The sequence below is a fragment of the Indicator indicator genome, chromosome 27 (assembly GCF_027791375.1).
Source record: "Indicator indicator isolate 239-I01 chromosome 27, UM_Iind_1.1, whole genome shotgun sequence".
NCBI lineage: Eukaryota > Metazoa > Chordata > Aves > Piciformes > Indicatoridae > Indicator > Indicator indicator.
In genome coordinates, this window is record NC_072036.1 from 10,262,846 (window position 1) to 10,274,920 (window position 12,075).

The window sequence follows — 12,075 nt, forward strand, 5'->3', positions numbered from 1 at the left end:
GAGAGTCTGACAGAGCTACAAGGAGGATTGCAGTACTTGAACATCTGTATTATGAGGAAAGACTGAGAAATCTGGGGCTGCTAAGTCTGGAGAAGGCTGAGAGGGGATCTTATCAGTGTCTATAAAATACCTGAGGGGTGGGTGTCAAGATGAAGGTGCCAGGCTCTTTTCAAGTCGTGCACAGTGATAGGACATTAAACAATGGGTAAAAGTTTCCACCTCAACATGAGGAGTCACTTCTTTATGTGAGGGTGGTAGAGCCCTGGAACAGGCTGCCCAGAGAGATTGTGGAGTCTCCTTCTCTGGACACTTTCAAAACCCACCTGAATGTGTTCCTGCCCTAGGTGATCCTGCTTTGGCAGGGGGATTGGACTTGATCTCTGGAGGACCCTTCCAACCCCTAACATTCTGTGATTTGCTAATTTGGTAAGGCCTGTCAGGAGAGGTGTAAAATAAATTGTGGGAAAGCACTCTATTGAGTGGATTTGTTCAATATTCTGTCTCAGATTATATCAATTATTCATTTAAATCCATTATTCTGCCTATATATTTCCAAAGTTTCATGACCTAGTCAGAACTGAGAGGTTTTTGAAGGACAGGACTATAAAAAATGATCCAAACAGTACACATTACCATCTCCCATACTTTATTGCTTTGGGTCACAAGGCAGCACATGTGATTTCTACAGTGCCAGGGATAACACATGCAAAAAGCAGTTAGTGCAGCCTAGCTATTAGTGTATCCTTGGCTGGCTTAAAATCTGTGTTCCTAATAAAATTATCATTACATAATGCATTAGAGTTGCCCAAATGTAAGCAGGTTTTACTTGGCTACATTTCTGTCTCCTTTGGAACACATCACTGCAGAATGCAACATAATTAATTGTAGCATTTACACAACATCTTTTAATCTACATAAAAAAGGAAAGCATTTTCATATTCCTATTTAGAAGCATGCCAAAAGACAGAGATATCAATGCAGGGGCTAATTAATGGAATGCCATATGTAGAATGAATTTACGGATTAGTAAAATGAAAATGTTCATAAACATTTTCAAGAAAAGAATGATTTCCAACTCAAGATCAAACTACTAGAAATCTACATGATGTTTCTGCTTAATGATATGCCCTTTTGCACTCCTGTTTTATGTTTAGACTAAAAATAATTCAAATAGAGGGAAATTTGGCCACTGATGTCAGTCTAATAGCTGTGGAGCTGTGGTGTTGAAAGCTTTAAAAGAGAAGAGATTCATTAAGTGTTCTTTGTTATAAAAGAACACAGAAGTGCTTGCCAAAATACTTATTTGTTAACCTGTTTTTTAGAAGTGACTCAATTAATAAAATCAAGTTTTGCAGTCCATCGTGGGGACAAGTAAGGTCATGGTGAAGGCCAGCTGCTCCCAAAGGAACAGGGAGCTGGGGCACAGTGTGCCATCAGGACAGAGCCCTGCAGCCAGCACTGGTTCCACCACCCCAGCCAGGAGCAGGACAGCTCTGGCCTTAGGCACTGGGTGCCTCCCTGGGGACAGGGGTGAGCTGAGGCTGGGGTGAGATGTTGTTCCATGGGTAGGCCCAGCTTGGCAGAGACCAGGGCCTGGTAGGGCTGTGAGGAGCTGAGGACCTGCCCTGCTGCAGCATTGGTGGGCCAGTGGCTTACACAGGGTTTTGGGTCCTGGGTGCAGGTGGCAGGAGCCCCAGGGACCTGGGCAGGGAACAAGCACACCCAGGGCTGCACTCAGCCAGAATATGAGTTGCTATAGAGGGTCTAATTTATTTCAAATGTCAGTTTATCATATATATAGTAGAGGTAAGTGGGGATTGTGAAAGAGTAAATGTTTGAGCCTCATAAAAGAAAGAATAAAATTCTTCCAAGTATCTAGAAATGTACTGTATTTCTAGAGGAGTGCACGTTAAGAGCCAGGCCCATGAGGAGATGTGGGCATTGCAGTGCCCAAAACTGCCATACTAACTTCTAAGTGCCTGCTTTCATACATGGGATGAAGGGTTGTAGAAACAGGCACAACGAGCAGCAAACTGGCAAGGGGCTAACCTTAGTGAGCCATGAAGGAATGGCAAAAGGGGGCATGCATTTGAAACTCTGCATCTTCATTTGGCTGATGACTAAAAGATGGAGAGTCCCTGACTTGCTCTTTGGCAATTAAGTCACCAGAGGCAGGGGACTGGGTTGCATTCTTCTAGAAGACAGGAGTGCCACTGACCTTTGATGCTATAGCTTCATGAGTAGCTTAGACACTCAAACCACAAACATCTGTTTGATGTGTTCCTTGTCCTGCAGGCACTCACCTATCCCAACTGCTATTGATGCTTCCAGGTGATGGTTTAGTTGGCAGCATGTTAGGCAAAAGTTAGGCAGCACCTCTGCTCCGGCCATTATGTTTAGTCCTGTTCCCTGCTGAATGTTACTGGTACCTAATCACTGAAATCCAGCTCTATTTTGGAAAATTTCTTCAACAATCTACAAGAGAATATTGAGAGACATTCAGCTCTGGGAGGAAACAGTCAATTCCTTAAAGAAGGGAATTGTAACAGGGCAATCTGACTCTTCATGAGGCAGAAAAATGGTTTGGATTTTTCAGGTTGGGGCAAGCTCAAATGTTACAGTGCTGCAGCTTCACACAGTGAGCATTGACGTGCTTAATGCCAGGGAGTAAACATAAAACTCTGTCTTTTAAATGGTTTGGGGGGTTGTATTTGAAAAAAAAAAAAAATGGACAGATCTTTTAACATACAAAGCATTGCATAAGGCTTTCATTTTTAGTAATGCTCCTTTTTACTTGTAGGAAGTTATGTAAAGAAAAATAGTAGTAATAGGCCTTTTTTTGTCAAAATCAATGAAACTGCGTTGAAATAGACTGAACCTGTTGTTGCTTCTGTCAAAATCTGTTCCTGCCCTTTCACTCAAAACAAGATAGAAAGAAGAAAAGAAAAGGAAAATGATAGCAAAGTAGAAAATCACTCCATCCACTGTTCAGGCTCTTTCTTGCAGCTTCATTTCTGGCAAGAGATAAACAGCGTGCACCCTGTGAGTCCCAGCAAGCTTACAGCAGTGTCAGACCATTTAAGTCATTGCTATCAACTGCTTTCCTGTCTGTTAGGTGAAGGCACTGATAGCAGACTTAATTAAACATCACACAAAAGAAAAAGTACACGAAAAAGAAGAGAATCAGGATTGAAAATTATGAGTGCAGGAAATGGGAACAGCAGCAAAAATACCACATTGCTGCTGCTAGAGACTGTTGGTGGTTTAGTAAGGACAAGGTGGTGATGACACCATCTAGGCACCTCAGTATCCTCTTCTAGCTGAGCCACAAGGTTGTCTCAGGTCTTCAGGGCCTTACAATGTCTAAATGGATGCTAGTTGCAATCTTAGGAACAAATTAGTATTTTTCTCCTTTGCTGTTGATGTGTCAAAATCAAGCTTTTAATTCAGAATCTGGTTTGAATGCCCTCAGGCTTCTCCAGCAAAATGGATGGCAGTGGCAGCAGCTACCCTTTGTTATTTTGCTCACCCATTGTGCCAATCCATCTGGTATGGTTTTGCCACATTTACCATGAGTACCATATGCAAATGTGGTTAAGTAATTTGACTTTGTTTGTTTTCCTGGAAAAGCCTCAGTATATATTGTAGCAACAGAATGAATTTGCCATTTTCAAATTGTCTAGTGCTATAATAATTGGAATAATAAATGGAATAATTCATAATTCTAAGGGGGTGGTGAGTGGGAGGAAGCAACATTAAAAAAATATGCCACCACAGCTGAGGAAAATAAAAAGAAATCCTAAAGCATAGTGATATTTTTTTCATGCAAAACATTTGAGAGCATCATTGCCTTCAATGCACTATCTGATTTTTCAGAAATTGTACTACCTGAGTTTGCAGAGGATGATTTCCCAAATCTACCAGAAATGGAAACAATTAAAAGGAAGCTGGACCTTTTCATGCATGACTGGCAAACAGTGGAGTCAGAAATCAAGCAGTCATCTCTAGTTCAACTTGTTGGTTTAGAGATTGCTGAGCAAACTCCAGAAAGTTTGCTTAATCAAATTGTGCTGGTTATGGAAAGTAAGTAATACTGTTTGTGATTTGCACTTCTAGTTTGAAGAGCTTGTGTGATGAATATACTGGGTGGGGAGGGGGGGCTAGATTATGCTCAGTTCTGTATTATTCACATGAAGTGGGAACAGGACATGCTGTGTTCTGTGGGTGACATGAAAAGCACACTAGCAGCCTTTAAGGCACAGGAAGAGTGAGGAATATATATATTTGACAAATATATGTATCTATAGTTATACAAATGTCTGCTTAATAGCTGCCTAAATGTTCTGACAGTGCATTTCCCCAGTTGATTGTTGTATCTGATCATGTTAGGATACTGGTTTGAGAACTGGATAGCTAACCAAGGGTCCCTTATAGACAATATCCATGGAAGTCAATGAGCCCTTCAGGAGCTGTAGCAATCTAACCTACCTACCTGCAGAGATTGTCTTTCAAGCCTGTACTTTTTACAGTACTGATTTTTTTTTTTTTTTGGGCAAACTTCCTTTCTTCACTTGTGTGCTCCTGTCTCTAACAACCACTGGAAAAATTATATTAATACATTTTTCTTGCTATTACAATAATTTAGCTGGTTTATTAACCAAAACACCTATTGTGCTAGCTTTATAACCAAATAGAATTTGACTGATTTTCCCCTCCTGCACAAATGGGCAAAACCTATTGCAAACAGTAATGGCACTATCTCTGTGTGTTTATGTAACACATTTTTACTACAAGTTCCCATTGTAAAGACCAATTTACTTCAACCCAAAAATTACCAGTAGAAATTTCCATTGTTGGAGGAAGCAAAATATTAATTCCTACATCCAGGGAGAACATTTTATTCTATGAGTGGAGGAGATGCTATATACAGTTGACATGATTTGCTTTCATGTGTGTGCTTACTTCTAACAAAGAGAATGTATTCTGGCCTGGCCAAGTAAATACTGAAACAGGAAAAAAAAAATTATCCTTTTCAGAACCTTTTAAATTCCATGGTTGGGAACTGTCTGCTGAAGACTTACAGGAGGAAGAAGATGATCTGGCTGCTGAAGGGGAAGATGAAGAAGCTGAAGAACAAGAAAATGAAGATGAAGAAGAAGTAGTAAGTGTTCTGGCTTTGTCTGTTTATGCTTTTAATTAATTTATTTTCACTTCGAACATAACCCCAGAGAAGTCAGAGTTTGCAGCTGATTTTTTATGGTCCAGTTTCAGCCTTCTTAGGAAATGAGTATCAGCACATGCTCCAATACACTTCATTGTATCCCTGTGTTCTGGCTGATGGTAGTTTTACTCCAGTGAGAATCATAAATACCCCATGCTAAGAGAGAGAATGAATGTGCCTAGTTCTGCCAGATGGCAAAGGGGGTTTTGTTAAAGAAACAAATGTGAACTTTGATTTCTGTCAGCTAACAATGATTTTGTGAAGCATTACATAAACATCAGAAGATGCAGAGTCCTGATGTGCAATCCTCTGTTTCATCTCAGCTATTGATACTTTTCAGATGCCTAATTTAATGAAATTAAAGCTCCAGCTTTGCCTTGCTTATATTTTCATCCTATATTTGAAGGTTCCCATCCCCAAATCTAACAGTACAGGGTATCCATATAGTGCAATATAGCAGTACTGAATTGATTTATTTCTTTTAAATCAGTTTTATTGGGTAACTATTCTGACTTCATAATGCCATCTCTCACTGCCTTTTCTGAAGAAGTCTGCTTCTGCACATTTAGAAGCAACAGAAAAGGAGTTTCCAGAACACAATAGGAAAAGATTTTATTATAGATATTTCTAGCCTAATTTTGGTCATCAACAGCTAACTCTGATACCATTTCAAATTTTAAATGATCATTCTTTCCTCAGTATTTCTCTCACTAGATTGGACAGTAAGACTTTCATAATATTTTCAGGATGAAGAAAAAATTAAGGAAAAGAAAAGGCACATGGGAGACACAAAACACTTTTGTCCAGTCAGTCTGAAAGAGAACTTTGTCCTTTGCCCAGGACTCTATGAACATGCAGCTAAATATCAAGAAAAGCTTTACTACTTTTCAACTTCTGAGCACAGAGAGAAATTTTTGAAGAACCCAGAAGATTATGTGGCTCACAATGAACCAATACAAGTGAGAAGCTTCAAAATTATTCTAAGTAGATAATAACAGATCAAAATGATAATTTATAATTGTTAATTATTGCTGGGTTTTTTTTCTAGGTAGCAATAAATACATCAGGCAAGTCCTTGAAACAAAATAAACCACACTGCTTCCCTAATGACTCTTTATTACCACATTGAATTAATGATGCAAACAAAGCAGAAAAGAGAGGAAAATTATACAGGCTTACAATAATCGTAACAACATGTCATTAACAAATCACACATATTGGAGGAGTCTTACTCACTTTAAAGCTTTTATTTTATTTGTAAGTGGAAGAAAGATAAAAGAAGGGAGAATTTTACCAGTATTGTCTAATGAAGATTCATTTGTACCTACAGTGCCTTTGTTCAGTATTTGCAGAGAGCAGGTTGTCTGTTTGGAACAGCAATAGAAAGCCTGGGAAAAAAAATAAAATGCTAAATCATTTGACTGGTTTTGGTGCAATTTTTAGAATGGAAGTGGAAAATGGTAGTAAGTGTGCTTTGGACTCCAAACTGCTACAAAACATTCAAATTTTTTCCTGTAGGCTCCTCCGTTACGGGTATGCTTAATTGGGACTCATGGAGCAGGTAAAAGTACTTGTGCAAGACAGGTAGCAGAGAAATTGGGCATCTTCCATATTCAGTTTGAAGAATATCTTCAGGAACTGATCTTACCCAAAACTAAAGGGAAAGTTGGGGCCAGTTTTGAAGAAGAACCTGAAGAAGATGATGATAAAATCCCAATTCTAGCAGAGGAACTGGAAGGCTTCTCTCAGAGCATGACTGAAACTGAGACTGAAAAAAGCAAACAGGTAATAATCAGATTTTTTTTTTTAATGTCACAGATCGTATTGGGTTGGAATCAAATGAAGATAGTGCTTTAAACAATAAATGTTTCAGGTAGCTTTTTCTTTCCTCTCTTACCTTTCTCCTTTTCCTCTCTTTCCTTTCTCCTTTTCCTCTCTTTCCTTTCTCCTTTTCCTCTCTTTCCTTTCTCTGATTGTTTTGGTCTTGTTTTCATTATTTTTCTTTCTTTTTGTGGATTTTCTTTATGCAAAGGAGGTGGAGTTAACTGATGAGGAAGAAGCAATCAAAGCAAATCTGGTGGATAATGAGGCACTGCCTGCAGAAGTCCTTGATAACATTGTTCCTGACTGGTGGAGGAAAGAGCCATTCCGGTAACTGTAATTAGATTCTCTCTTTCTTTAATTAATCTTAGGAAGTATATCATCCATTGTGTCCACAATTACAGGTAACTATTTCAGAGATTATTTCAGTGCTCTTGTTATGAATCATGACCCACCTCTCATTCTTGGTTTTGTTGCTGTGTTTTAATGAATATTTTGACAGTAACAGAGTATCTCTTGGGCTCTGGACAGAGCTGGACAGAAGTACTTAATGACTTGAATTGGATTAAACCACCTGAATAGCTGGGTGGGTTTCATTGGTTTAGAGGCCAGAGATGTAGAGAAACCTTTTGTGTTTTCATGTAAAACATGGAGAGCTCTAGCTGAATACAGCTGTAAGTAGTGGTTTCCATATATTCCAAATATTGTGTGAAAAGCACAGATAAGTATCTGTGTTCTTCACAGAAACACAGAATCAGCTTAACTTGTGCATGCATCAGAATCTGCACTCCAGTGATGTATCCAGCACAGACTTCCTTTCATATCAGAAAGCACATCCATAACAGTGATACATGTGGATTATTGTTGCATAAATAAATAAGATCATCAGCTCCTAGAAAGAAGACTGTCTTTTTAGGATGTCATGTCAGCAGTAAAAAAAATCCCTTTTTCCATATCTTACTTATTCCATTCATTTACATCCACTTCCAACTACATTGTGTAATGACAAATACCTTGCTTTCCAATTAGGTCCACAGGATTTATCCTGGATGGTTTCCCTCGTACTTTAGATGAAGCTCAGTATTTGTCAGAGAGAGGACTCTGTCCTGATGTTGTAGTTTTTATTGAAGTAGAAGAAAATGACATTCTTGATCGTCTTTTTCCTCCATGTCTGAAAAAATGGAAAGAAAGACAACAGAGAAAAATGGAAAAGAAAAAGAAACTGAAATACCTGAAAGCAAAAATAAGGGTAAGGTTGCAGTCCTGTCTACTTTTTCTTTTTTTTTGTAATTTCAGCAGCACAGGTCTGCACACAGATTGTAAAAACTCCCAAAGCAGTGAAAAGAAATGGATAAGGAGCCAGGAGACACAGTAACAGCATTCTCAGATTTACCACAGGAATCAACCAGAGTTTGGGGCTCCTTTCCTCCTCTGTGCAATTAATTAGTGCAGGAATATAATTATCTTGCAGCCCAAGAAATGTCTGATAGAATGGTAGACATCTGATAAGTCCTGGACAAAAGGCAACTAGGTGTAGAATGTGAATATGGCCATAAGAAATATTTTTGCTAACATATATTGCAATAGAGTTCTCAATTACACACTGAGTGTTCTTCCAGAGCACCCAGTTGTGAGGAAGTCAATGAGCAAACATCATTGTCTTTTTATATCTTTTTTCACTAACAGGATGAGAGTATTGCTAGAAGAAGGGAAGAACTTTTAGCAGAACAAAAGCAAAAGAAGCAGGAGGTAAGAAAACAAGTTCGTAAAAAGGATTTGAAATAGAAGTGTTTGCATTCGTGTCTTAGAAATCTCTAGAACTTTTAATCACAGATTTTTCAGGGCAATGCAGAACACTAAAGAAGTTAGAACACTAAGAAGTTTACTGTGAGAGTAGTGGAACACTGAAACAGGTTGCCCAGGGAGGTGGTTAGGGCCTCATCACTGGGGATATTCAAAGTGAGGCTCAACAGGGCTCTGGGCAATCTGATCTAGTGGAGGATGTCCCTGCTGACTGTGGAGGGGGTTGGACTGGATGATCCTTGGAGGTCCCTTCCAACCCAGACCATTCTATGATAGATTGTCAGAAAGTTCTACTTTCAAAAGTAATTTGACATGATGTTTAAATTGGTTTAGAAACTATTGAGTCATGAGCACTAAAAACAGTTTTAACAGAGTTCTCTACATGGCTCCAATTTAGCAATATTCTTACTTTTTATGTATCTAATTTGTAAGCATGAGAGTAGCCCCACTAACTGCAATTATTAGGCATGTTTTTAAGTACCCTGTCAAATCCAAGGTTAATCCAGAACAGGACTGTGCCAGGATTTCTGCCAAAACAATTACATAGCATCTTTATAAATGCATTGGTGTACTACTTGCCTGCTCCTCAAATTCTGGCAGCTACCCTTTCAGCTAGCAAGCTTGTTTAGAACAAAGCCCTGCCAAAGTACAGTACTGTGGCTGAAATAAAATACCCCTCTTATCAAAACTGCAGTGTAGCACTTGGGGTTTTTAAAGCACTCTTGGGACTGGTTCAGTGCTCTATGTGCATTGCAATACCTCTGTATTTTCTTTTGAGATATGATATACCACAAAATGAAGATTTGTTGAATTAATGATTTTTCAAGTTATTAAAAAAAAACCAAAAATAACCCAAACAAACCACATGTTCTTTCAAAACAACTGTATCATAGACATGAAACAATAACATATTTTACCTTTCCAGGCTTTAGCAAATACAGAGCATTATGAAGCCTCTGAGGAGGAAGATGAGAATGAAAATGAGGATATTGAAGCTATACTTGAAGAAGAGTTTTTAGAAGAAGAAGAAGAAGAAGAGGATGAGGATGAAGAACAGGAGAGTGATGCTGTTGAGCGCATACAAAATGAAATTACAGAAAAGTTTGAATCAGAAATAGAGAGTTTGCAAGCTGTAAAGGTACCTGATCTGCTCCTTATTATACCTAATAATGCTACAGATATTATATGTAAGGTGAGAAATCCCACAGCAGTAGTATCATATAGTATGGGTAGTGAGACACTGGAACAGGTTGCCCAGGGAGATCATGGATGTGCCTTCCCTGGAGGTGTTCAAGGACAGATTGGCTGAGGCCTTGAGCAACCTAAGCTGGTGGGAGGTGTCCCTGCCCATGGCAGGGGTTTGGAACTGGATGATCCTTAAGGTCCCTTCCAACTCAAACCATTCAATGAGTCTATGAATCATAGAATTACACATCAGAACTGGATACTGATAATATCCCCTAGCTGCAGGTCCATGTCCTTCCTGTGTTGAGGGCTCCAGAGCTGGACACAGTACTCCAGGTGAGGGCTTACTAGAGTAAAGTGGCTTCTCAAGCTTTAGCTTTATCATGGTAGATTCCTCAGAGTTAATTATCAGATTGGACTTTTTTGGTTTGTTGGGTTTTTGTGTTTGTAATAGTGTGATACTTACTAATTTAAACTGCAATGGGCAGGAAGAACAACCGTCACCTGAAATCAAATTTTGCTGCTTAATGGTGACAACATGCTCAAGAAATCCTTGACAGTTCACAGAAAATCTTGCTGTCAGCCATTATTAAAAAAAAATCTGATGGTGTTAATAATTCTAATAGCTCATTATGTTTTCATTACCCAGGAAGAACTGGAAAAAATGTCAGTCCCACAAATGGAGATCAGCGGAGGCCGGAAGCCTCGCGTTGTGCTCTACCAAACCTACAGCAAACTGCATTCTCTGGTGGCAACCCGTGGAAGCATTTTTGAGAAGTGTTACCCAATAGGTTTGGCACTTGCACACAAGATGCTGGTTTTCTCATATAAATTTCCAAGTGCTTTTGGTCAGTGGGATCCAGTCAAGGTAATGTTCTTAAATAGCTGAAGAATATTTTCAAGAAGTAATACTTTTAAAAAATATCTTTCATGTGAAAATATATCCAGGACCTGAAGGGGGCTACAAGAAAGCTGGGAAGGGACTTTTTAAAAGGGTTTGTAGCAATAGGATGAGAGGAAACAGCTTTAAGCTTGAGGAGAGCAGATTTAGATTGAATATTAGGAAGAAATTACAGTGAGGGTGGTGAGACACTGGAACAGGTTGCCCAGGGAAGTCACGGATGCCCCCTCCCTGGAGGTGTTCAGGGGCAGGTTGGATGAGACCTTGAGCAACCTGGGCTAGTGGAAGGTGTCCTTGCTCATGGCAGGGAGGTTGGAACTAGATTATCTTCCAGGTCCCTTCTAACCCAAACCATTCTATGAATCTATGATTGCTCCCAGGCCAGTGACATGGCTTCCCCAGGAAAGATAGCAGCCTTGGCACCTGAAAGAAACATATATTGGTTATTATTTACTGTGCTCATCAATCAAGTAACTTTTATGCTTTTCATATAATTGTCATATTCAGTCTTCACCTGTTCCAGATAATGTTTATCTTCCTTTAACCTTGGCCATCAGAATTGTATACATATCAGCTCTCATTACAGCTTTATATAATCAAAATGCTGAAAATGCTTTAGGATCAGAATTGCCTTTTCCATGGCTGCATCAAATTGGCATCTAATAATCTAGGGACATATTAATAGAAGTAAATATTTCTTCTGTCATTTGCAATTACTGAACCTCAACTTATACATGAAATTCCTATTAGTCCCTACACGTTAGCCCTTGCACTTTGTTCTCTTAGATTTCACTACATTTTTTGTTATTCCATTTCTCCATCTATGTGCAGTGGGGTTTTTAGCAACCAAAAATACAATTCAGTGAGATGAAAGAAGTCAGAGAAAGCTATTAGATAAAATCAGAGTGGTGTGCTGATCATGAAAATGTATATGTGGTAATAATGGAATGGAAATAGAGTCATTTGGAGGGTATTTTCAGATATAATTGATTAAGGACTGGAGTTGGTTTGTGGTTTGTTTTAGAAAGGCAGATATGCCAATTACTTTTAGGTAGGGGGGAGGGAAGTAGTTATACAACTGATTAGATAAGCAGAGAATAAATACTATGAGATGAGGGAGGAATGGTAGCAGATGAACAGGAGA

The 12,075-nt window shown here is 39.0% G+C and overlaps 1 protein-coding gene across 1 annotated transcript in view; it reads left to right on the forward strand.

Moving 5' to 3' along the window:
- AK9 (adenylate kinase 9) overlaps window positions 1-12,075 on the forward strand; it is a 40,469-nt gene that overhangs the window by 16,654 nt on the left and 11,740 nt on the right. The window contains 9 exon segments of the mRNA XM_054393029.1: window positions 3,877-4,083; window positions 5,037-5,158; window positions 5,968-6,180; window positions 6,740-7,006; window positions 7,254-7,372; window positions 8,072-8,291; window positions 8,729-8,791; window positions 9,771-9,983; window positions 10,680-10,898. Of these exon segments, the coding sequence (XP_054249004.1) occupies window positions 3,877-4,083; window positions 5,037-5,158; window positions 5,968-6,180; window positions 6,740-7,006; window positions 7,254-7,372; window positions 8,072-8,291; window positions 8,729-8,791; window positions 9,771-9,983; window positions 10,680-10,898 (1,643 nt within the window).